The following is a 26,839-nucleotide window of genomic DNA, read 5'->3' as shown; positions in this document are numbered from 1 at the left end:
ATTAATCTTGGGCCCTGAGCTCCAGCAAGACTGGAATAGGTGTAGTTGGAGAGGGACAGAGATGGAGAAATGCTGGCACGTGGCCAATGCTTAAAGAGGGGTTCTAAAATCACTTCCAACCTCATATCACCACCCCTAACCCTGGTTGTGGAACCAGAAAAGGAAGAGTTCCTAGGGCCTCAGGACCCTCAGCTTGGATTCTTGGATTCAAACCCTCATTTTTCATTCTTGGAGAGTAATAGGATACTATTTTGAGATACAAATGTCTTTCATTTCTGTGTGCTTATTACCTTCCCCATCGTAGAGCCTTAGCTGACTTCCCAAATAGCTTTCTGCTCTTTGCGGGGAGGGGAGGTAAAGATGGGAGTGGATATAGCCTAGGTTTGAATCTGAATGGATTTTTTTCATTTTAAATTTACCAAAGTAATACATGCACAGTTTAAAAAATAGCCTTAGAAGATTTATGATGAAATAAAAATTCCACAGCCTCATCCTTCCTCCTTTCCTGTCACATAGTTGCTATATGTTTCTGGCTCCTGAGGTAAATTTAAATTAGCATTATATTTCTTATTCGACAGATTTGTAACGGATTCTCTTCATCTAGATCATTAGAACAGATAACAACATTACACTACATTTTCCTCAAGGTGATCAACATGCTGAAACTACATTGGATAAAAATGGCCACAAATTCTTTGCAGCTCTTACAATCAGCTTGAATCTGTGCTGCCATTGCAATGTGCTTTGACTAATAGAATTCTGCAGAGTGGCATTGTGTGGCTTTTGAGTGTTGGCTTCCCCTTGCAACTTCTACTTTCACACTTATCTTTCTCAACACAGTCACCTTGTGAATAAGCCTGAGCTAGCCTATTTGAGGATGAGACCCTAGATAGAGGGACTAATGGAAAAGCCCAGCTGGCACAGCCATCCCAGCTCGTGACATGGAGTGCGAGGTCTGCAAATGCATGTCCTCAGAGCAGAAGAAACACTGAGCTAAACGAAAGAATGGGAACAAATAAATGCTTGTTTAAAGTCACCATGTTTTGGAGTGGTTTCTTAGCAATAAATATGGATACAAACCTAATCATGCTCTCAATGTTGTTAATAAAAAAGAATCATTTCCATTTAAATGAGCACCTATACCTAGAAGTGACTAACCCCATGCCAAATGTGGGAGTTAGTGAGTAAATGGGGCTGTTAAGCATTTTCCTTTGTTGAACAGTCTCATCCAAGTTCTCATGCTGAAAATTTTCAACACGTTTCTCAGAATTAGCTTTACATACAGCTTGCTTTGTTCCATAAAAAAGACATTAGCTAGTATTTCAATAAAATATATATTTTACCTGGCATTTTTAAGGAAAGTAGTTCCCCTTTCTCTAATTTTCCTTCCTGTTGAGTATTTAACCATGGAGTTGAAAGGCAAAGACAAAAAAATCTTTTTAGGTCAGATGTTAGACACTGAGAAAAAACAGAAAGCTTTTAATTGGGCAACCAGTATCCTCTTTTAGTGAAAGTCAGATGTAAAAAGGAGCAGGAAACAGGATGAGTGCTATATAAGGCAAGGCCATTTAAATAAGTTCAGGGCCAAATTTTGTTTTTGAAGCTATTTAATTTATGAGTAAATGGGGACCACTAATTCTAATTTTATGTCGCTAGTAGGGCCGGGTGAAAATCAGTTATTTTTCTATGATAATTTAATGGAGTAATTCTTTAGATGTTTGCATTCCAAATTTTCTGTGTATCTAATTTACTATTTTCTTAATCAGACTTGTGGGTCAGGATCTCCACTCATGCTGTGATCTGTCCGTGGTACTTGGCAAAGCTCACTGGCAATGTGAAAACCAGCCATGAAAGCACAGCATATTTAAACCTGAGATGGTAAGAAAGCATGGATAAAGTGGGATAGCAAGGGTGTAGTACCTTACACTGCCCTGCCTCCCCTCCCCTCCCCACTGCAAAACACACGCGTGCGCACACACACCTTTCCTCCCTCCTAGCTCTGAGAAATTTTCTTCTCAGAGTAGAATTGTAAGTGATAGGCTTCAAAAGAAGCTAGGAGAAGAATTAAGTGGCCGTTAGTTACACAGTTTCCAAGGAAATTGTGTCATTACTTTTGGAGGTCTTCAAAGTGGATTACGTTTCTTTTCTGAGATAATGTTTCCCTCATAAAGTTGAAAAGTTCCGCCTTTAGACTGGGGATGGGTTCTGGAATATAGAGGAAGTACCTTATAGTGGTTAAAAATGTGGGTGATGATGGGCCTTTCTGTATCCTGACTATGGTGGTCGTTAAATGGACCTATACAAATATTAAAATCCATAGAACTGTACATCAAAAGGAAAACAAGTCAGTTTTACTATTTATTTTAAAAACTCACATGGGTGCTGGAGCTAGCCTGACTGAGTTTATTTGAATCATAGCTCCATTGCTTATTAGTTATGTAAACGTGGACAAGTTACTTGTGCCTCAGTTTCCTCATCTGTAAATGCAATTAATAATAATACTATCTGCATGGGGTTGTTGTAAGGATTCAGTTAATATATGTAAAGTACTTAAAATAGCACCTGGCTCAATGTATATAGCTACTATTATAAGAATGTAAAGGAATAAGAAGAAGATTATGGACTATCATATGATTATAGCAACTATGAGTAGTATGAAATACAAATATTGTGAGGGCCTTTATGCAAGAAAGGAAGAAACCCTAGGAAAGTATAAATGCTACTAAGCAAATTTAAGTCTGCTTTGTTGCTGTTGTCTAAGGAAGGCAAAAACCAACCAATCAAACAAAAATTTCCCCATTCTCTTAATTCATTTATTCATTCATTGAATGCCCATTTTCCAGGGACTTACTGAGGAGTAAAATATCATCTTGGCAGTCTTTCACTTCCCAAATTACCTGATGTCTTCTTTAGCCTGTGCATGTCTTTTTTTTCATGGGCTCAGTTTTCTTGGATTTACTGCTGATGGCCACAGGTACTGATAATGTCAGTGTTTAAGTATCATATCTGTTGTATCTACCAATGAGAATATTAAGATCCAATACATTCTTCCACTAGATTGGCTACCGGAAGTAAGTTTTGAGAATTATTTGGGAAGTAAAAGGAAGCTTTTGGAAAACAGGAACTTGAGGGTTCAAGCCATGGGTGTTTTAAGGATGATGTAGACATACTTAGAAATATTTACATCATGAAACTCTTTTACTAAATGAGGAAATAAAGATGTTCTTTGACATGAAGGGGAAAAGTGAGGCATCATTGCTATATGATGTTAAAATATTAAACTTGAACCATTCACCGCCATTGCAGGGCATTAATGGGGCAGACACCATGACAGAGAGACATTAAGAGCAGGCAGAGGTGCTGTCTATTCATTTACATGGGTCTGAAGTCTTGTTTTTAATGTTTAAGCATTACTCTTGAATAGTTGAGAGAAAACAATTCCCCTGGGAGGAGGAAAGCAGCCAAGAGAAAATGAAATAGTCTGAGAAAGAATGGAAATGATTCTATTGCTCCATGTAGCAGAGCCAAGTGGGAGGGAAGCCAGGGTAAATGATCAGAGGCTGTCTACGAAACAGCTCGCCTCAGCGCTGGGTGCCTACTTGGTGAAGCAATAACAGCTCTGCCATGGCTGGCAGAGCTGGGGCTCCAAGTCAGTCATCTGCAGGAAGCTGGTCTTGATTTCCATTTTGCAAAAAGTGGCTGAATGATCAAACACCAAACACACGAGATCATATCTGTATTCCACTTCTCCTCGGTTGTCATGGGAAGTGAGTGCCGCAAGTAACATAAACAAATTTAGACTCTGGGGAACTACACAGTAAAGCCCTAATGATTGGTAGGGCTTGCCATTTGTGGTGATCAAAAATACAAAATGTGTTAAACTTAACTTTGTTTCAGTAACTTTGGAAGAAATGCTGCTGTTTTAAAGAGGGAGAAAAATGAAAGGTGTAACTTAAAAATAAACTTTCGAGTTTAATGTCACATAGAAGTCAAAAAGCCCTTTAGTGGAACATATTTTTTCTTTTTAGGTGTCATGACTACAAAAGTAGTGACATACTGAATACCACAAGGCTGCAGAGCCAAGTAAAAGATCTAATATTAACTTTTTTTCTAGCTACTCAAAACAACCTCTGTTCTTTGGAAGTGAGGGCGCTGTCCTGACATTTTGCCTTTAATTTCTCCTCTTTATTAGTTCCTGCATGTTGCCATGGTGTAAATGATTACTGATTCAAATGAAGTCTTTATACTCAGATTAATGGATTAAGAAGTATCAGTACATTGACTAAATCCCACAAACCAATACGATTTAACAGAATTTTCTTAAAGCAAAATCCACTGTGGAACCGTTGAACAGGCCAGCAGTGATCCTGGGCTGCATTAGGTTGGCACAATATGAAGTCAATTAATATCAGAATCTAGCAGGAGCTCTTGACTATCTAGGCATGAAATGTGTTTTTTTGGTGTGAGGTATTAGAATCACCCTTTCCTGGCTTTCCTGCTTTTTGACTGAGAGTCAAAGGTTAGGACTGAGAAAAATCTACTCCTATTTTCTCATTCTAAAGGTGAGAAAATGAAGACCTGAAGAGATGAACTAATAAAACTAGGTATATTGCACTGTTTGAAACTGTTAGCAAGGTTACTATTGTACATTTTTAGATATGCCTCTGTTAAGCTTTATAAAAAAAACATTGCATTTTAGAGGTAAGAAATGAGAATATAAGTTATGAACATTAAAAATGGAATCTTTGATGGTTAAGAGGCCTAAAAGCCTAGAGAGAAGCTAAGGAGGGAGAAGTGTTCTGCTTTCTAAAATACATATTCAGAAGTTAGGGTACTGACAGCATCAGTTTTTAGGTTATTTCTCTACAAATGTCAAATTTTCTTCATTCTATCTAAAGAATCGTGTCTAAGCCTCAGACTGAATAGTACATAGAACTATAATAGCCACAATTTTAACTTGTAAAATTAATGATATCATTCCGTATAAAATGAAAAACACAATTAGAAATCTGCTACCAATTTCAATTTAGGAACCTATTGCCCTCTAGAGGGTGTGTTTGAAAATGTCAGGGGTACTTTAGATTGTCACAATGACTGATGGGGTTGTGGGAATTGCTACTGGCATTTAATATCTGGAAAGAAGGGATGTCTGACATACGTAAATGCAGTTTTACAGATAAAGAACTACCTTCTCCAAGATCCCAATGGTACTCACTCTGAAACATGAAAGTGAGATCTACAAAGTTTTTACAAGTTGCATCTTAAAATACTAACTTTAAGACTTAGTGAGAAGAGAGCTAGAGAGTACACATTGAGATAGAACCTAAGTTTATTAAGAAGTTTATGTTAAACCAGCTACACGAAGTTCACGGATCTGACTGTACTTCAGGACAGCTTATCCCACTAGCATGTATCTCAGCCTTAGGATCTGGGACTTCACTTGCCAATTGTCTAGGAATAACAAAAGGTAAACACTTCTGATTGGTTATACAGTGTATGTTAATAAAATGGTCAAATGCTCTGATAGTTGCAGAATAGACTGAATGCTAGAAAAATATAACTTCGATCCTCTTTTACTTAATATTTTCAGGTACTTTCAAATCATGTAAACTTCTACTTGTTCTCCAGTGTCCATTCTCCCCTAATTCCCTTAAGTCAGGGATCCCAAACTCCAGGGCCACAAATGAGTACTGGTCTGTGAAACCAGCAGCCCCCAATGCAGGCAGTGAGTGGCTGGCGAGTTCATCTGTATTTGCAGCCACTTCCCAGCGCTAGCATCACCACCTCAGCTCCTCCTCAGATCATTAGATATTAGATTCTCATAGGAGTACAAACCCTACTGTAAGTGGCACATGTCAAGGATCTAGGTTGTGTGGTCCTTATGAGAATCTAATACCTGGTGATCTAAAGTGGAGTTGAGGCAGTGATGCTAGCACCAGGGAGCGGCTGCAAATACATATTAACATTAGCAGGGACGTTTGGCTGCACAGAGACCATAAAAAGTCAGTTGCTTACAGACTCATATCAAAACCCTATCAGAGTGGCAAGACAGTTAAGCTGCATCTGGTGGCAGGCTTTAGAGTGGCAAATGAGTTATGTACTTCAATTGTACAGCTGCATCTGGTGGCCTCTGATTCTGCATTGTGGTGAATTGTATAATTCTTTCATTATATATTACGACATAATAATAAAGTGCGCAATAAATGTATTGCACTTGAATCATCCCAAAAACATCCCTGCCACCCCCAGTTCATAGAAAAATTGTCTTCCACAAAACCAGTCCCTGCTGTCAGAAAGGCTGGGGACTACTGCCTTAAGTAAAATATGAAATGGTCCCCCTTCTCTCCACATCTCCCAGCTTCCTTGTGGGTGGATACAGTTATGACTGTTGACCAATGGACTGTGAAATGAGTGAAATGATGTATGCAACTTCCAGCTCCTGCCCCACTTGAAACAGGGAAGCTGCTTGCTCTTTATCTCCTCCTCTCTTCCCCCTCATTGGGAAAGGATGACCACTCGAGCAAACACCTTAGACCTAGAGCTGGAAGCCATGGCGTGTTCAACCACTTGGATCCTTGGATGACTACGTGGCGCAGAGCCGCCTACTCGCTTCTATCTTATTTAAGCCATGTATTATGGAGAAATTGATTTTCTGCCACTTTTTCATATGCCAACCACTAACTCCAAATAAGAAATGACATCTGGTCTCAATAAAAAAAATAGTAATGAGAGAAACTTTAACATAGTAGAACTCCTTTTTAGGCATTTCTGGGTCAGAGATACATACATATATACACCCTACAAAAAAATAACTTGTACTTACAAATTCATTATATTACAAATGGGCACAGTTCTGAGTAGTGAAAAAGGTGGGAGCAGGGGAGCTTTATTATAGCTATATTTAATACAATTCAATGTATGTAGTTATCTTGAATATATTCATATATTTATTTATTTTTTCTTCTTCTGCAGATTATACACAAGGGAAGGAAGCTTCTTGGTTTTATAGGCCACACTTCTCTTGATGCGCACTCCTTTGATGTTAACGACATGTGGCAAGAGAGGGGGCCGGACTGTCAGCACTGTTCCTTGTGGTGTATAGCCTCGGAGATGCAGTCTGTCCTTTAACTGAGGTGTTACTGCAACCCAACCTGTGCAGGCGTGTGACAAAACACAAGAAGCTGTTAACAACTACCTTATTAAAAACACCAAACCAAAGCTTAAAATGGAGCACCAAAGGAGCAACCGTTCTTTTTCACTCTATTTCTTTTTAAAAAGCAAACAATGCCTTTGTGAACTGGTACAAATTTATTTTCTGAGTAAGCTGCATTTTATGAATAAACTAGTATGTATTCCTTAAAATACTCAGTTTATGTCAGTTCAGGCACATTTCTACAAAAATATACTATGAGTCAGGAAGGCTACTTTATTCACATTTTAAAAAGTGTTTGGTGTAAAATTACCTGCAGAAGAAAACTTGATGTCAGCCACTGCTTCAGATTCCCCAAGTCCTTCTTTTAATGTAATGTCTTCAGCAACAAGAGGAGGAAATCCTGCCATTCGTTCCTTTCCACCCATTGGAACCTTCCATTGAGATAAAATGAAGATGTTTAGAAGTTCAAATTAAATTCCCCGTAGCTCCAATATTAAGTAAAACACTGATAAGATAATTTTGTACAGGGATCAAGAATGAAATCTAATAAATTCTAAACATTAACTGTTGACAAAACCCCAAATCACTTCTAGACAAATGAAAAGTACAGAAGTACTGTAACGAGAGGAAGCCCACAGCTCTCAGTGCCAAGGGCGACATGTGGGTGGAAACCTCCTGAGAGCAGAATCTTGCTTTATTAGTTTACACTGTTTTTATAACCCTCCATAAAGCTTTACATAGAGTACTGTTGGGCAATTAAGGCAATTAAGATCCAAATACTTTAGATCTTGTAGGCATGGCTGGCCACAAAGATTGATCCCCACCTCATTACAAGTCAAGGGTACATGCATAATGATTAAGATTCAGCTTCTATTTACAGATGTTTCCATGAATTGGAAGTAACTATATAATAATTTATTCATTAACAGATCTCTGGGTTTAGCACTAGGGACACAAAGATAGATGTTATAATATGGTCCCTGCCCCTAAGGAGCTCAGAAGATGGACATAACAAGTAAACTCGTGCCAAGGTGAGAAATGTGATGAGAGGCTTATATTAAATACTATGGTTGTGAAGGAAGAAGTAATGAATGTGTTTTGGTCAAGGAGAACATTAATGAAGCAGCAATATCTGAGCAGTACTTTGAGAAACAGATCAAAGTTACCCAGTGGAAAGGTATTCTGGTTTAGTATCATGTACAGACACAAAAACTGGAAAAAGGATGATGAGTTCAGGAACTGCAGTTTAACTGTCCAGAGTATGTTATGTGTGTGTGTGTATTAGTGGTGAGGCTGTCAGTTCAGATTTCTCTCAGTAATGAGGAACTATCAAGGGATTACAGAAGAAAGAGAACAGAGATAAGTATAAAAAATAATACTATGACCAGCTTTGCATTTTGGAAAGATCTCTCAGTGCAGGGGTTTGGACTGAATAATTCTTTTTCAGGGGAAGTGGAGAGGCCGTTCTGCACAGTGTTGGATTTTTAGCGGCACCCATGGCCTCTATTTGGCATCTACCAAGTCGTAAAAACCAAAAATGTCTCCAAGCATTGCCAAATGTCCTCTGGGGTAAAAGTCAATGGTGGCTAAGAACCACAGCTCTTGCAGCTGTGGAGGTAAATTTGGGGTGGGGGTAGGACAGTAAAAACTGGAAGCTGAGAAAAATACTCAAATATCTCAAAATAGCCTAATGAAAGCAGATTACAGCTTGAACTAAATACAAGGCTGGATTTAGAGATAATTAGGAGGCAGGACTGACTGATTTGGGAGGCAAGAAAGAAAATAAGGAGGCAAGAATGAGTTTCAGAGCAGCCAGCTCAAGAAACTATTTGTGTCACACTGGGAAGACTGGGATTGTTGCTTTAGAAAGTATCTGTGATGCCCATTCTGAAAACTACACAGATGCAAGGGGCTAGAGTGACAGAGAGTTCATTTTTATGACAGCCATATCATACAAACTAAGGAATTGTTCTTTTCTGCAAATCTTAAGCTGTATTTCAACTTGTGTATTATTATTTTAACTAAGACGTAAACAGACGTAATAGAAGTAAAGCCTTCTAGTGCAGAAAAAGCAACAGATTTTATAATGTTGGTTACCTTTGTGTGCTCACCCACTAGCCAAATCCTACAAGTGTCTGGAATATTAATTTTAGGACAGTTATTTCAATGGAGTTTTCAGTCTGGCTTTCTTAGGAAATCCAGAAGGAAGTATTTACATCTAAGCCAGGTTTGTTTTTATCTTCTTTGAAAAATGGATTTATATTTTGTGTTTTGACTTATTTTTAGTTGCATGAGCATGAATTCATGTTAAATTATCTCTGCATTAGATATACCTGATATTTTTGCAAGAGGTATGTTCCACAACCACCACAGCCACCACCATCACAAACATTTATGAAGCACTTAGAAGAGTGCCCTGGAACTTAATCCTCTCCAGACCTTGTAATATAGGTTCAACACAAAGAGGTAAAGGAAACTTGCCTAAAGTCACACAGCTTTGTTAAATGGTGGAGTGGAGCAAGCATTTGATTCCAGTCTGGCTGCAATGATCTTGACCATTATGCAATACTCACTAGTCAACAGTATGTGCATTATGTCTTGTTAAGGAGCTGAAAACAGTCTCTATTTAATCTTTGGTGAATTTAGTAGGAATAATTTCAGTGGCATAGTAAGAGCTAAATAGGGACTGTGGAGAATGGGATGTGAGGAGCAGGAGCAAGCTCAATTATAAAGAGAAGGAATGAAAAGGCACTGTGTTTTGTTTCTTAAAGAGGAGAGAAAATTCAACATATTTACAGGTGAAAGAAAAGAGCTAGTGAGCAAGAGAGAAGAGGTGGGATAATCTGTAAGTGTCTGGGATTAAGAAGCCAGGAGGAGAGTTTTTCCACCCAGACCAGGGCTTCTCAAACCTAGCACCACTGATGTTTTGGACCAGATAATTCTCTGCTGTAAGGGGCTGTCCTGTGTACTGCAGGATGTTTAGCATCATTGTTGGTTGTCTCCACCCACTAGATACCAGTAGCATCCTCTAATTATGAGAAAACCTATACTTTCTCTTCACTCAGCAATATCCAATACAACTTTCTGCAATGATGTGACTGCTAAGCACTTCGAAAGTGGCTGATGGAACTGAAACCAAAATCCCTTTTATTACAGGGCCCACTTCGCTTTATAAAGAAATCCTCAGGGAGAACAAGGTGAAGGGAGAGCTAGCTAATGGCATAACGAAGATGGTTCTGTCCAACAAAAGCTTTCTTAGCAGGGCTGTGGGACTATCACAGTGTATGTTAACCTAACCACACCATCATCAAAGTGTGCCAACTCACCTTGAGTAATGTATGACCTGCATGCTTCTGATACAGTGTATCTGCCTTGTCCAAGGAAGTAATGTGCACAGGAAGGAAGTTGGAAGCCACAACTGTAAACCAAGCTGACTGATTTCCCTTAAGAAAGAAAGTAGTTATTTAACACAATGAAAAACCTGCAAAACCAGCACATTACAAGGCACAATTAAAAAGCGATCAAGCTCCCTTTAAAAGTACTGGTATAGCAGGTATAATCAAACTATATTAATGCCTAAATATAAGGGTGCAATGTGGCAGAGGCAGAAGCAGTGCATTTGAACAATTTATGTAAAACTATGATTCCTTCCATAGGCTTGTTGATACCATTAAAAAAAATAATTAAAAAAACAAAAGGAAATACTATCTACCTTAACTGTCCCTGTGTAAAGTTAGGTTTAAAAGATTCATTTTATGGCCTTCAAAGAAATATATAAGGGTTTTAAGTATACAAGGCTAAATTTCCAAGAAATTATGAACAAACACAAAACCCAAGAAATGTACCAAAGCAATGGCCTGGAAGTGTTGCATTCAGTGTTGTTATGGCAGGTCCATGTTTCATTTTACTTTTTTCTCTTCATTTTGGAAAAACAGGGAGTAATTCTACAGATATTCTAAAATCCCCAGAATACTATGTAAATAAATATCAAACAAAAAAGCACATATATAAAGTATACTTATATGGGATATAAAGAAGTGTGAAATTTATTTAATGCATATTAATCCTGCACCTAAAGTCTGACATAGATTTCACATGAAACAATACCACAAGATAGGGGCAGTATCTTTTCTTAAAGCCAACCTGTATGGGACATTCAACATCCTATTGAAGATATAGTTTTTAAGACCTACTACTGTTTTTTTTTATTTTTCCCAAGTTTTTATTATGGGCATTTTCAAACATAAAACAACAACAGTATATCACCCCCCAACAGTATAACTAGCCATGACCTAGTTATCAACATTTTGTGAATCTTATTCATATATCTTCTTCCTTAAAATAAATCCCAAAACTAACTTGTTTTATAATGGCACAGACTTTCCTTACCTGCAGAAAATCTATGCGGCCTATGGCACCCAAAAATAGAACCATTCCTGGTTTAAGCACAAAAGTTCTTGGAACAATGGAATGTGTTGGCAAAACAATATTGACTTCTTTTTCTGATAGAAGATTTAAAACCTGTGAAGCAAAGGACAGATTTTAGAGAATTAACTTTTACTGAAGATATGATATATTGTGATTTACCTATAAAAGTGATGCGAAAAAATATGCCAGATTTCACAATAAACCAACATATGTCAGAATTTGCTGCAAATAAAATTTATTCATTCTTTCTGTCTATATGAATCAATTTACAGATGGCTCTACTCTTGCGTTACAACTTAATCTCGAGTAATGGCAAAATAAATTTATAGGAGTGTGGGACTTTCTTATGTCAGCAGCATCCCTTGAATGTCAAAATTAGTATGAGAGAAAATGTGTTCACCATCAAGGCTTCTAGTAAGCAGCAGTTTTCGGCTAACAGTAAGGCAATAATAAGTTACTTTATGACCTAGTGGCAAACATACATGCATTAATTGCAAAATGGTCACCACATTATAGGAGCAGGTAAAGAGCCTGATAACCCCTTTCTAAATTCTGGTCTTCAGTTTCCTTATTTCCTTTAAATACTCAGCAAAGAATGAGATTAAGTTATGAATCCTCTGGTTTTTAAGGGTGAAGAGTTCCTAAATAGCCTAGAGAAAATAGAAAAAGAAAGCCAGGAAGTAAAAGGTTCTGGTAAGAGTTAAGAAATCAAAATCTGATTTAAAAAAAAAATAGAGAAGGTAAAATATGGAAAAATTTTTTATGAACTTGATTCTTAAAGAAATTATTATACCTAGAGAGGCTCAAAAGAAAATACATAAGAGGGCTGCAAGTGGCTTTCCTCAGCATTTGTTTTAAAAAAGCATATCGAAAGTCATCTGCAGTAAAGAAATCTTTTAACCCTTTTAGCAGACCCTAATACTTTAATTCACCACAGAGTTCCTTGGTTCATTTTGGGAAACACTGGTGTAAGGCATCAGATAAATATATCAATAAACTGACACAGAAGCAAATTACTTTAAAGATTCTTTATATCTAAAAACTTGAGTTTCATTCTGCTGGCTAGAATATTTAGCAAACTCTCGCCTTTTTAACTATTTGACAAGAGTATACATGACTAAACTAACTGCTATTCATGACCTGAGTCTAAAAGGGCAAAATGAGTTGAAGTTAAAGTGACAGAATATTATTAGAAAGCAGTCCAGTTATGGATTGCTAAGGAAGAAAAGACTGGACATAAGCAATTATTGAATGAGGGAAAAAAGTTATATGATTTTATGACATGGGTCACCAAATAGAAAACAATTCTGAGAATGAAAGTGTTACATGATCCTGATGAGGCAAAGGAAGGAAAAGTACGTAAGGAACCAATGTTATTTCACAGGGGAACAGATAATTAGGCGAATTAGAAACTAGTCAGTAACCAGATTCAAAGGAAGCTGATTAATTGATTTGTGGTAAGGCTGTTACTTGGATGCACACTTGTGTCAATCAATGACTTGGATGATGATCAAAACTGCAAATGAATAAAAAGTTGTGAGATTTAATGAGTATGTAGGCTATAGGCTGATTTAAACAAGATAAAATCAGTCATCAGGAGATCCTGTAATTGGATTAAAGATGCACAAGACAGAGTTAATCGTATTCTAAATTATGCTCATCTGAGGGTAATTATACGAAAAATTTAGTTCAAAGTGTCACATTTTAAATACAAAAAAAAAATTAGAAAATATTCTGAAAAGGGGCCTGGGTTGATGAATAGCTTTCCAGAAAGAACATATGTAGGAAATAAGGACACATAATCTGGATTATGTAAGCACAATAAATGCTTGATGTTTGTTGGATAAACTAATGAAAGAGACGAAAAATGGTAGAGTGAGGAAGAGATAGAATGTTATACTTTAAAATATTCAAAGTCTGGCAAGGAAAATAGGCATTATATTCATTACACACAGTTTTGCGGAACAATGGGTGCAAATTACAGATTGTTCAGCTCAACACAAAGAGCAAGACAGAGACCAAATAGGTTACCTTGGGAGGTAAGGTGACGCTGCTTCGGTTGATAGTGTCATTCCTTACTTTGGTTCAAGCTGGATGACCTTTTGGTTGATATGTTACAGAAGGAATTCAAACATGGAATAGGTGGCTGGACTAAAGTGATATTTATGATTTCTTCCAACCTCAAAATATGAATCTGTAAATGTTTTCCTAAGGTAACAACCACAATAATACAAGTAGAGTGTAAGCAGTGAAGCCCACCAAATGAAGTACAGAACTTGATGGCACTGAGTCACCTCTAAACTGCTTCTATGAATGAATCAGAACTGAATCTATATTGAAAGTATACTACTTTCCTGTGTTCTGCCAATTAAGACAGTACTCATGCAACTGAAAGTTAATGTTTCTAAAAAACATCAAATACGTACACAATTTTCTTTTGTAATTCCAGGGGTATCATAAAACCAGTGGGCTTCTTTCACATCTTGTGGGGTCAGTTCTACTCGTTTGGTGGGTTTATCTGCAACCACAACAGGTTCATTTTCCATGTCAAAGGCAAGTGAATCAGCATCAAACTCAAAGCCGGCTTCATCTTTTTGTTCTTCCGAATACAAGAATGTTCTTCCAACTCTTCCTAGAACAAGTTATATTGAAGTTATTGATCACTCCTTTAAGGCCTTTGACTCCAGACAGATAATACATTTGCCTCAAACAAGTTACTAACTTTGGGGCATGGAAGTGAGACTTAATTCATAGCTTTGCATTTTTCTCAAAGGCAGTGGGAATCAGACTCTTGAAACAATCAACTATGTGGTTGGCTGTGTACAGGCAGAGGGTGGGTGGAAATCAAACTGTTGTAAATGAAGATTGAATAGAGATACCAAAGAAAGGGGGACTATTTAATTTAAAGCCGATGCATAGAGTCCACAACCTGTACTGGTCTGCAAGGAAGGGGGCAGTATCTTAGTAGAAGTGCTTCTACTGCTGACAATGGCTAGGTGGGCAATTACTACATTGATTCCTTTTCTGGATTTCTCCAAGTATCTACTGTCTCAATTTTCTCAGCACAATGACCTGTGTTTCCAAACAGGGCCCTTGCCTCTAAATGGTCTCTATGTTCCAGAATAAAGAAAGTGGTCTCTCCCCACAAAAACTGGCTAGCCCCAGACAGCTATATTTCAGGTTGCTCAACAAAGAATTTTAGCACAGACCCAACAAGTTTTCCTATAGAAGATGCTTACCTACCACATAACCGTGCTTTTTCAAGAGACTAAGTTGATTTTGTTCTAGCTGACTAAGATCTTCTTCAGCTTCATTTGCATCTTTTTTAAGCCTTTTTTGCCTTTGAAACATTCTGTAAGGAGTTGGGTTGCAAATAGGAAACTTCAGAAGGTTTAATGTAGTACCTGAAATACCAAAGAATAAACATTTTTATAAACATTGCACAAGGATAGGAGGAAAACTAACATTTTCAGCAAGTTACACTTAAACCTTTATGACAACCTTCTACAAAATTTTTACTTTATAGGTGAGGAAACAGGTTCAGAAATTGGCTCATAGGATATCACATATGTGGGATATAAACCTAAAAGCAACAAATGAATAGTACAAACAAACAGAGACTCATGGACATGGACAATGGACTAGTGGTTACCAGAAGGGAGGGGGAAAATAAAAAAAATTAAATGTTAAAGGGGGGGAAAAAACTTGCTTAAAAAAATAAAAAAGAAAAAGAAATTGGCTCATAGGCTCAATCAGATGAATCCCAAATCTGCAGGCCTGATTTCTTTCCATTTTCACTGTACTACCATCCAATATAAAAGTATTTCATGTATAATTAATTTAACTAAAGCCCAGGACACAGAAAAACAATTTGCCAAGTAAAGTTAAACACTGGTTTTAAAGGAACAAATGAGACAATTAGTTTTGCCAACTGTTAAATACAAACAGGGTCATAGAAGGATCCATCTTGCAATTACATACATTTCTTACAGCCACAAATTGACATGTCTATTCCATACTGCAATAATGAATTAGTCAAATATTAAATGTGTACAATATACGAATCTCATGAATAAACTGAGATATGAAGAGTAAGACTGAGAGGTGGAGGGAGGTTTAGAAAGTCAAAGGACTTTCCGGGGAAACATACAAAGTAAAGCTACAAGGGAAATATCCAAAAGAGCAGGAACTTTGTCCTTTTGTTTATCTCCAGTGCCTAGAACAGTGACTGGAATATAAAATGCTCCATAAATATTTCTATCAGAAAATTACTATAACATATACTAAATTTCCAAGAACTGAGCAGACACAGAACAGAGGCGTGACCAAAGCATGGAGAGAATTTTTAAAGGGAAGGCTCCAGACAGTCTCTGATGGACATTAAGCTCAGAAAACGAAGGGGACAGGCCTCCAAAGGCTCACCAGGCCACGGGGAGATGGTGGCTCTATCGATAGCCTCAGCGCCCTTGGCGATGCAGTAATCCGACTCCAGGAGCGTGTTGAAGAGAGTAGACTTGCCAGCATTGGTGGCGCCAACTAGGTAGACGTCGCCACGGTAGCGCCAGGAGCGTTGAAGTGCGGAGATCAACTCTTCCACTCCATAGCCAGTCTTGGCGCTGATTAGCCGAACGTCCCTCAGCATCGTACGGGACCTGGCTGAAGGATTCGAATTCTCCTCCCTGTCCAGTCGCCTGTCCCCGGCGGGGTGCTGTGGCCCTCGGGGGCCAAGGGGCCGCAGGAGTCTGGCGCGGATACAGTCGTCCCAAAGCCGCTCCCGGAGCCGCTGCAGGTAGCCCGGTGCGTCCTGGGGCAGCAGGTCCACCTTGTTCCCCAGCACGATCAGCTGTTTGGGGCCTACCAATGCGGGCAGGTCGGGCAGCAGCGCGTCGGGCAGATCGAGCAGGTCCACCATGTAGAGAACTAGGGACGGCCCGGGCCGCCGCAGCGCGGCGCTCACCAACTCCAGGTACTGCTCGCGGCTCACCTGCATGCGCAGGGCGCGCCGGTGGTGCACCAGCAGCCAGCAGCGCTGGCACACGGTCCGCGCCAGCCCCACGTCGGTCTGCGCCGCCGCGCTACGGAACTTCTCGCTGGGCAGGTAGCCGGGAACACCAGGGTCCTGGCAGTGCAGCTCCGCCCCGCAGCCGGAGCAGTTCAGGCCGCTGGGTGGCACCGTTGAGTCCGGGTGCCCCACGACCGGGTGCACTCGGCGGCTGGCCCGTACCTTCTGCTGCCGCCGCTCCTCCCGCCGCTGTTGCTTCAGTCGCTCGTCCTCCTCTTGCCGCTGCTGCAGCTCCCGTAGCTGCTCTTCGAGGGTCGGTGCGGGTTCCGGGTCCGGTTCGTACTCGGGGAACAGAAAACGCTCCTCCATGTCATCCCTTTCCTCGTAACCTCCAGTCGCCGTCGTGCTCCGAAGAAACCCACGTCCCAGGCCAGAAGGGTGCTGGGAGGAGGAGGCGGCCGCGCATCTCCTTTCAATAAACAGCTCCCGAAGGCCATGACGCACTACAGTAGTAGTGGGTCCCTGCAGTAAAGGGTACAAAAGTCTACGGGTCAGATGTGCGGGGAGCATGAGGAACACAACCCTGGACAAAGGGGCGGAGCTACGTGCGCGCACGCGCACTGGGACCCAAGATGTGCGTTAAACTGGAGACAAAAGCCCGGGATAACTTGAAAGCTGTCATTTGTCAGCCGTCACATTTCGGCTCCTCCTCCCGCGTCTAATCCCATAAATTCTCGCGATGAACACTCGGAGTTCTTCAAGCCCGCTTAAAGCTGGGTAAAGGTATTGGGGGCTTAGACTATGCTGGGTTGCCGAAGAGGCTGGGTTTCATCACTTTCACCGCTGGCACAACCCACCCTTAATACATCACGTTTGAAAAAGCATTGTTTTTTAGCTTTAAAAGTGGAAAAAATAGACCATCGGTTGTCGTGGATTCACCACCACAATTAAATTTTTATTAATGTCTTGGCCTTCTTTTTTTCAGGTGTCATTATTTGAGCGAAAACACTGAAAAAAGAACAAAAACTTTCATAAGCTGGATACAATCCGCAGCCTATAGTACCGGTCCCCGCAATCAGTCAGGGTTTGGGGGCGGGAGGTAGGGGGGGGGGCATCGGCCTACAATTTGCGCGTGCGCAATTCTAACCCTTACGAATCCTGAGCCTACCAGTTGCACAGGCGCAGATCTTACGTTGGCTTTGTGGGAGGCCTTTGGCGGAAAACGCAGCGTATTCTGGGAACGCCAAAAGCGGAAATTACCTTGTCACACGTTCGGCTTGCTGCTGGTTGCTGCGCGCTTTTCTTCTCTACAATTTCAAGAGTTAGGAGTTCGGGAATCATTTGCAAATATGTATGACGCAGACGAAGGTAGGTAACCTCTTAGAACCTTCTGCGGCGACCCATCTAAGGAGGGAAACGTGGGGAGCTGGACGAATGGTAGATTTGTGGCCTTCTCCAAGCTCGTGTCCCCAGTCATGTTCCTCACATATCTCAGGCTGGGAACAAGCCGGGATTTCGAGAGGTGGAGAGTGCAGGGAACGTAGCGTTAGTGTTCCAGGCAAAGGTGACACTTGTTCTGTACATTGCCTGCTTCTGGATAAATCATACCGCCTTCCCGTATTGAAATAGCGTGCAGAGCCACTAAGATAAATTCCGTTGTGTCGACTTTGAAGGCTGCTTTATTAATTTCTCTTAAGGCCAGAGTTAATGGATTTATTGACTAGTTGAATTTTTGAGCGTCATCCTGTGTCAGGCATTGTGTTAGGCCCTGGAAATAAACCTGAGGACAAAGTGTGTGTGTGTGTGTGTGTGTGTGTGTGTGTGTGTGTGTGTGGCGGAGGGTAGCGGGAGAGAGGGTGTTGATTTAGTTGGGCATTACTTAATACTGTTATATGTCTAAGTAAATTGTCTTAAAAGATGACCTTTAAATTTCCCTTTTCCAAAAAAAATGACAGTTCCCAGGTGGTATGTGGTATTCTACTGAACAAGAGCAATATGTCTCTTATTTTCTTTTAAAAGAAAATTCTATATTTCTCATATAGAATTAATCATACCTAGTGTGTTTTCATTGTGTATTTTTAAAGTTCCCTCTTCCATTCTCTACAGCTACTATTTCAGACGTCATTTTCTTCTAGTTCCCAATCCCATAGCCACATTTCTTATTCTCTCAACTACTTCATGGAGAAAATAGAAAAACAAAAGCTTAAACTCTGCTGTTTAAACTTCTCTTTCATATCTTGAGTCTAGAAATTTATTAGCATCACTACATTCTCTTAATTTCTATTTCAGTGGAAAATTAAAAAATGCCTTTTGAACTTGGTTTTTTAAATAGGAAATGTATTTTCATGTTTCACAAGCCAGAAAATGTAAAAATGTTAGCGTCAGGTTTTTTTCTTGTTTACCATCTCCCAGTATGAACCCCCTCCGCAGTAAGTAACCACTGTTCTTAGATTGTTATCACTCCATAGAGCTCTGTGCATATTCAAGCAAATAAATGGGATTCTATTTCTCCCTTTACAGGAATATTTACACTTTTCTACACTTCTGTTTTTGACTTTACATAAATCTAGGAGATTTTCATACCAATACATAGAGAATGTCTTTTTTTCACAGCTACCTAGTTTGAATGGATATACTATAACTTTAGTGTCTTATTGATGGACGTTTGAGTTATTTCCATTTTTTTCCTTGATTCAAACGGTGCTGGAATGAATAATCTCATTTTGTCAGTTTGTCCAATAGATGTATACCTGTAAGATAATTTCTAAATGTAGAGATGTCAGGTCAAGTGATGTACACGGTTGACATTTTCTAGATGGTGCCAAGTGACCACCATAGTGATTGTTCTAATTTACCTTCTTATTAGCAGTGTAAATAATTCTGTGGAAAAAAGAGTTATAAGTCATCTTGTTTATCAAGTCAGCTTCTGCATTGAGTCTACTACATTTCATTTCTGTGTCCTTTGTATCTTTATTAGATATACCCTCATTAGTTTTTAGACACTCCTTTTCAGTGCCTGGTTTCTATGTGAATTATTAGATCTCATTTGCAAGAAAATAGGTTAAACTTTTTATTGTTTCCTTTGTCTTCCAATCTTTTGCCTTTTCCTTCTATTTACAACAAGCTCCTAAAGAGAATAAGCTGTCCTTGATTCCAATTTCCATCTTTCAGGTTCTCCTCAACCCACTGCAGTCTAATTCTGCTCATGCCACTGCATTAAAATAGCTTTTAATATGAATATCAGTGACTTCTCAATTGATACATCAGGTGGACATTTTAAAACTTTTTCCAGACCCAGTGGTGTTCGACATTGTTGATGAGTTCTTGAAAACTCACTCCTTCCTTTTGCCACATCGCTCTCACTTCATTCTTCTTACTTGCGTGACTTTCCTTCTTATCCTTTTCCACTGTTCACATTCTCCTTGGACGACATCATCCATTATCTGTGGCTTCATTTACCATCTACATGTGGATGACTTTTGAAAATGTATTTCCAGTCCAGATTTTTTTGCATGTCTAACTACTACTAGATAGTTCGACATGAATGTGTCCCAGGCCCTTCGAAGTTGTTACTGCCGACATTGAGCATTTCCCCATTCCCTTTCAAAGCTGCTCCCTCCTGTGTTCTCCATCTCCTCTTTTAAAATTAGAATCCTGGGCATGATTTTTGATTCTTCTCCTTCATCCCTATATCTAATGAGTCATCAAAACCTGGCGGTTCTTCTAAGTATGTCAGACCTAGTCACTTCTTTGTACCCTCTGCCACAATTCGAATTCAAGCCACTACCACCTCCTGCCAAGATTATTTTCTCAGACTTCTAATTTGTGTGCTTCCAGTTTTCTTGCTTCTCCAATTCACTCTCCACACTGGCCACCGTGATCTTTCAGAAATAAAAATCTGATCTAGTCACAGCCTTGCTGAAATCTTAGACTGGTTTCTCAAAGCTCTCTTGGTAAAGACCAAGCAAGCTCTTTTACTACTTCCAACTGTTTACTCTGTTTCAGTTACATTGGCCACCTTTCACTTTTTTTTTTTTTTTTAATCGCCTACAGCACCTGGTATTCCTAGGTGGTCTCCCATCCAAGTACTAACCAGGCCCGACCCTGCTTCACTTCTGAGATCAGAGGAGATCGGGTGTGTTCAGGATGGCATGGCCGTAGATGCCTTTCACTTCTTGAATATCTTCCATTGTGAAGTCTTTTGCACACATTGTTTTTTTCTGTTTGGAATACTTTTCTACACTACCCCCTGCCCAGCTCCCCCACTTTTGCCCTCTCCTTTTGTCTGATTTACTCCTTTTATTCATACATGATGTCTCTGCTTAGGTCAGCTTTTGGGAGGTCAGCTTTTGAGGATGCACCCATCTTTGATCTTTTATCCAATGCCTGGGACATAGTAAATACCTTCAATAAATACTTGAAAATGGATGAATGAATAAATGAGTAACAGTCTTCATGGGTTCATTTTCTTTCACATGATTCTAACAGAGATGTTATTTAATATCTTGCCTTCAGTTTTCTTTCTTTATGTAAACGCTCTGTATTCTTCCAACCTCAAGTGTATGATTCTCAATTCTTTGCAAATTAGACCTCTTATTTGAGTTACATATTTATATCCAGTTGTGTACTATAAGTATTTAAAAGGATAAATGTTCTGCAAGTATACCTAAAACTGACATCGTTTTCTTTCCTTTTCCCACCTTCTTACATGCTTTTCACGTGTGGCTGTGATACTAATCTGTAATCTGTCATCAAAGCTAGAAATCTCTGAGCTATTTTAGATACCATTGTCTTTCTTACCCCTCCCTTCATATATAGGGATCAGTAATTCCAGTTTATTCAAGAAACATTTATTAAATTATTTTAGATATGTATCAGATTTTAAATGCAAAGTTCTTAAGTTTTACAGATTATATATTTGGTCAGAATATAAAAACAAACAGAGCATACTTATTCTTTTACATAAGAAGATGAGACTAATATTAGAGGATTAGTGCACACTGGTTTTTCAGATTCCCCTTATTCAAGTTACTATCGTTGCATAATTGCCCCTAAATGGGGCTGCTTAAAAATTAATATGTTCATGGATTTAAGTGGTCAGGAATTTGGCAGAGCATAGGTGGAATGACTTATCTGCTCCATTATGTTAGTAGTTCAACTGGGAAGACTTAAAGGTTGAGAGTTGACAACTGGGGGCTGGATCATCTGGCATGTTTACTCTCATGTCTGGCACCTAGCCTGGCAGTACTCAAGGACGAGGATTGCTGACTGGAACATCTATAAGTGGCCTCTACCCAGTGGGCATCCTCACAGTATACCAGTATTAGAGTAGTAGGATTTCTTAATGGTAACTGGGGGCGCCAGAAGCAGTTGTTTCAGCAAATAAGGCGGCACAACATTGCCTTTCCTGACCTACCTTCTAAGGTCATGTAATGTCTCTTTAGCTGCATTCTCCTCATTACGGGAGAGTCAAAAATCCACCCAAATTCAAAAAGAGGAAACATAGTCCCCTATATCTTGATAGTAGGAATTTCAAGATCACAATATAAAAAAGCTTATGAAATGGAGTGTATGGTTGTGGCCATCTTTAGAAAATACAGTGTCACACTTGTATGTGTATGAAATGTTGCTGTTTTGGACCACCCTTCCTTAAGGTATTGCCCAGCTGTTGGAACCCTTTTCTGTCTCTACACCTTACCCTGATCTTTGACTTGTCTCTAAGGAACTTATTGATCAGAGGACTGACCATGCTCCTAGTTATCACTGTTGATGGTGATTAAGAGAATTACATGGACTTTGTAGAGAAGATGGAAACTTAGAGATTCACAGGTTATGCTGAACCTTTCTAATGAGGTCTTCTTGTATATTGGGAGAATACCTTTGTGATGTAGACCTGTGTATATGTATATCTATATGTGTTATTTCATTACAATTAATTGACTGAAATTTTAGAAAAATGAGGTAGAAGGATTCCTTTTTATTTAGCAGAGTAAATGTATTTCTACTACTTCAAATCATAGGAGTGAGATCTTAACAAGTAGCATTTTATTCCAAATGAGTACAATATTTTTGTTTTTTGTAGATATGCAATATGATGAGGATGATGATGAAATCACCCCAGATTTGTGGCAAGAAGCCTGCTGGATTGTGATCAGGTAACTTTTTAGACAAAACTGAATAAGCTTTAAAAGACAGTATAACGTATAAAAGGATTTCCTGCTTATTTTAGATATTCTATATGAGTATGCTGCATGAGAGCAGATTTCTCATTTATTTAGTTATATATTTAACTTTAACTTTTTAATTCAGACTTACAGAAAGGGTACACAAAGAATTCAGGTATACACTTCATTCAGATTCCCTAAATGTTAACCTTATACTGTATTTTCCGTCTTTCTCCATATTTTCTCCTGAAACATTTGAGAGTTAAGTTGCAGACATAGAACATTCTTTTGCATAATCATAAGCCACCAAAATCAGGAAATTAATATTAATACAATATTCTTGTTTAATCTACAGACTTTACCCAGATTTTGCCAGTTCTTCCACCGATGTTATTTATAGCAAAGTAAAAATACTTTTTCTGATCCTGTATTCAATTTAGGATTACATATTGCATTTGGTTTTCATGACTTATTCTTTTGTCTCCTGTAATTTAGAAGTTCCTCAGTCCTCTTTTTTTTTTTTCCTTTTTTTGATCTTGACATGTTTGAAGAATAGCCAGTTACTTTTTAGAATGCCCCTCAGTTTGGGTTTGTCTGATGTTTCCTCATAATTAGATTCAGTTGATCATTTTTGGCAGCAGTGATATTGTTTTCAGTGCATTATATTAGGAGGCACATGATGCCTATTTATTTCATTACTGTTGATTTTAATTTGATTTCTTGGTTTTTCCCTTTATTCTAAATGGGAAAATTTATAATAGGTTGTATTTCAATCCAAATTCCCATCCAATATTAAGTGTAACTAAAATGAAATAGAACTCAGTAAGAAGCCTTATATAATAGGTAAGAAAAGTACTTTTAAGTAGTAAAGTAACATCCTACTGTGTTAGGATATAAAGTGCTACACTCTGCTCTATTATCAAACTGACAGTTGCTTTGTATATAACATGGTGATGCCTCTGATTTCCACCATCTCCAAGATGCACATCCTCTTGGTTGACACTTTTTCTCTTTTCAAAGAACACATACTTCTAATATTTTTCCAGCTGTATCTAGAATATAACTGAAACTTTCTTGGACATTGTTTTGTTAAAAATATATTGAGTTTCTGAGGTATAAGTATATGTATTTCCTACTAAACATGGGCTATAAAAACTTTGTGTTGAGACATTTGTATTTTTTATGATGTTTAAATATTAAATATCAAGAGGCCTTTTACTAGAAAACAAAAACTGGGTAGATGTTTTGTGGGATATGCCTATATTCTGTAATCTCCAGGAAGAAAGAATATTTTGTTCTTAGATGAACAAGAATTGTTTTCAACATGTGTGGTAGATTCCTCAAGGATAAAATACTCTTGTGAACAGTCATCTCATATAGTAGCGGTTACAAAATAAATGATTTGAGTCTTGCATTTTAATTGACCATAGGTTCTTTGGTTATTGTGAGATGACATTTTGTTTTTTTTCACTTTTTAACATGTTTCCTAAGCAGTGTGGATATATTACTTAATATCATCAGTGACTTCAGTAAAATGATTTTTGGCAAAATAATAGTAGATATCATAAGTATGAAATATTTATGTAATTTAGGCATTTAAAGGATAACATTCTATTTTTATTTTATGTTTTTAAGCCTACAGCACCTGGTATTCCCAGGTGGTATCCCATCCAGGTACTAACCAGGCCCCAACCTGATTAGCTTCTGAGATCAGATGGGATCGGGTGCATTCAGGGTGTGTTGTGGAGACGGTTAGGAAGAAGAGTTGGAGTCTGGAAATGCTTTTACTAACATGGATAAGGGAGAGGAGCAATGGCAAGGAATGGCAATGCTAGCAGCCCCCACCCCTGTTTCCATGGCTTTTTATTCTCCCTCACAAAGCTGGCCTTGCAAAACATCATTAGTTACTATCAGGTTAGCAATTACAAACTACTGCCAATTCCCAGACTCAGCCTCAAGGCCATGACCGTGTTATCAGCTATTTCTTCTCAGGTAACTTTTTCCCATCCTTGTCCCTAGAGCAAGAAGTCCCAGAATAGGTCAGGCGTGTGCGCCCTCTCTGCAGTATGTCCTTGTCTGTAAGTCCACATCTGCTTCTGGTGACCTTGTTGCTCCAAGCACGAGGCATCCCGCCAGGACTGCAGATGTTTCTTGCAACAAGGGTGGCATGGCCAGAAACTTAGGATAACTTTCTAATGAAGCACTATTCTAATGATTTTGGGGAAAGCAGCTATGGTTCAAATTCCTAGCAGGATAGAACTTGTCCATAGTTTTATAAAGATTTTTTGTTATTGTCCATAAAAACCATTGCTGTTTATATTATTGCCGGAGACCAGCTCCAGCCAATTCCAGGGCTGAAGGATACGTGGATTCGGCAAAGGAAAAACGACAGGCAGCAAACCTTGATGCAAGGCAGTTTTATTTTTTTTATCTCCCCGAAGATGTAGAGGTACAGGGTTTTTAAGCCCAAAATCCCATTCTTCATTCTGTCTAAACACAAAGGTCTATTTTTCTTCTATTCACTACCTGTCAACTCACAGGTTAGGTGTGTAAGCGGGGTTACAGAAGCAGAAAGCTTGTTTAGAATGTTATGTTCCTATAATCAAAGGTCTATGTGCCCATAGCAATAGTCAAACAGTAATTTCCAGTAAGAATCATTATTTCAGCTACCTCGTTCCACCCCCTCCCCCCGGTCTTTGTGAGCCTAACAGGGGCTTTCCACGTAAGCACTGACATAGTGGCCTACTCAGAAAGTAAATCTTGCTTTCTCCTTTGATCAGGTTGTTTGATTAATTCCTATTACTCATATTTCTTTGTGCCTTATTCTTGGAAAAGTTGCCTTTCTCCCTAACACCCCCCTCCTCTCTCAAGGACGGAACAGTAATCAAAAGCAATGCATGAATTTTCAATATAGACAATACAGAGGAAAGCAACAAGCACAGACGATAGCATCGCTTGCTTTGCAAGTGACGTTTCACTCTGGCTGCGACTGTGTCAGCTTGGGGTCTGTGGCCTGTGGCCTGTGGCATATTATAAACAGTGCCTTCCATGTGTTAATTACACATCAGTAGCTGACCCAGATGGTTGTGAGAAATTTCTTTCCCATTAGCTCACAGTCTCTTTAAATTGCCAAAACTAGTCTTTATAATCTATGCCTTGTACAAGGATTGTGTGCTGTGTCCCCTATCATGGGACCAAACTTTTAATACTGGTGGTCGTGGTTGATTGAATCAGGGTAGGACCTTGACCCAGAGTCTGCCAGTGTCCTATGAGGTGATCTAATGATGCCAAAATGGGAGGCTGGTGATTAATTGGGCTATACATATTGTCTAAGAATGATGTGAGAGTCGGGGATTCAGTAGTTATAAGAGAGAGGGGAGCAGAGCCTAGAAAAATATCACAAATATGCTGAGGTCACAAAGTAGAGGAGTTGAGACATGGGGGTGTGTTGGCTGGGCCATTCCTGCCGCTTGGAGGTGATGAGATAATCCAGTCCTTGGGGATTTGTTAGAGCTCAGAGCTCTTCTAGTCTTTCTAAAGCTCAGCTATGCAGCTATTCTCAGTTGGTGGTGAGGAGTCTTGCACTTATATCTACTTGTATGTTTTTATATATCTACTTCCCCATTGCTCACATGAACAAATGCCCGTTCCTTATAAACAATAATGTCAACTCTTAGATTGTCCACCCTCCTTTAGGGCTTCATTGTGTGATTTCTGTGTGTACACTACTAATTTTGATCTCTACCCATGCTCCATTTTTTTTTGTCATCAGTCATTTGCTGAGTTTTTTCACTTGCATGACTTACTCTCATCTCACCTTAAACATATTCAAAATAGAACTAATGATCTTTACATTTGAAATGCTTGTATAATCCATATTTTAGTCATTGATATCATTATTTTATTCAAATTAGAGTTCTTATTTTTAGCTTTGCGTGTTTTTTGTTTGTTTGTTTGTTTGTTTTTCTCCTGACACTTTTTTTTCAAGAAATATTTCCAAGAGGTTGGATGAAAATTATCTATAAAGGACATTTGTAAATTAGGGCTATCTTATAGTTCTTATGTTGTACTTTAATTATTTTACCTGTAAGT

General features: G+C 38.9%; 2 protein-coding genes, 1 non-coding gene and 1 pseudogene across 3 annotated transcripts in view; 1 reads left to right on the top strand and 3 right to left on the bottom strand.

Moving 5' to 3' along the window:
- Positions 1-6,854: 6,854 nt before the first annotated feature.
- Positions 6,855-17,215, bottom strand: NOA1 (nitric oxide associated 1). Its single transcript, XM_016158738.2, has 7 exons — positions 16,004-17,215; positions 14,821-14,985; positions 14,008-14,213; positions 11,543-11,674; positions 10,480-10,596; positions 7,464-7,584; positions 6,855-7,151 (listed from the first exon to the last, which is right to left on the bottom strand). Exons 1-7 carry the CDS (start codon positions 17,151-17,153, stop codon positions 6,952-6,954), a joined length of 2,091 nt encoding a protein of 696 aa, XP_016014224.2. The 5' UTR covers positions 17,154-17,215; the 3' UTR covers positions 6,855-6,951.
- Positions 17,216-17,661: 446 nt separating this feature from the next.
- Positions 17,662-26,839, top strand: part of POLR2B (RNA polymerase II subunit B) — a 44,269-nt gene continuing 35,091 nt past the window's right edge. Inside the window, exons 1-2 of the mRNA XM_016158737.2 lie at positions 17,662-17,951; positions 22,666-22,738. Of these exons, the coding sequence (XP_016014223.1) occupies positions 17,933-17,951; positions 22,666-22,738 (92 nt within the window). The 5' untranslated portion in view covers positions 17,662-17,932. The remainder of the gene's footprint in view (positions 17,952-22,665; positions 22,739-26,839) is intronic.
- Positions 20,628-20,746, bottom strand: LOC118608999. Its single transcript, XR_004953229.1, has one exon. It is a non-coding gene; the product is annotated as a 5S ribosomal RNA (ribosomal RNA).
- Positions 24,381-24,497, bottom strand: LOC118609225 (annotated as a pseudogene).

Source organism: Rousettus aegyptiacus, unplaced genomic scaffold (assembly GCF_014176215.1).
Source record: "Rousettus aegyptiacus isolate mRouAeg1 unplaced genomic scaffold, mRouAeg1.p scaffold_m13_p_10, whole genome shotgun sequence".
In the NCBI taxonomy this organism is placed as follows: Eukaryota; Metazoa; Chordata; class Mammalia; order Chiroptera; family Pteropodidae; genus Rousettus; species Rousettus aegyptiacus.
Note: the sequence above shows the minus strand (reverse complement) of the source record. Positions and strands in the feature narration are given on the sequence as shown.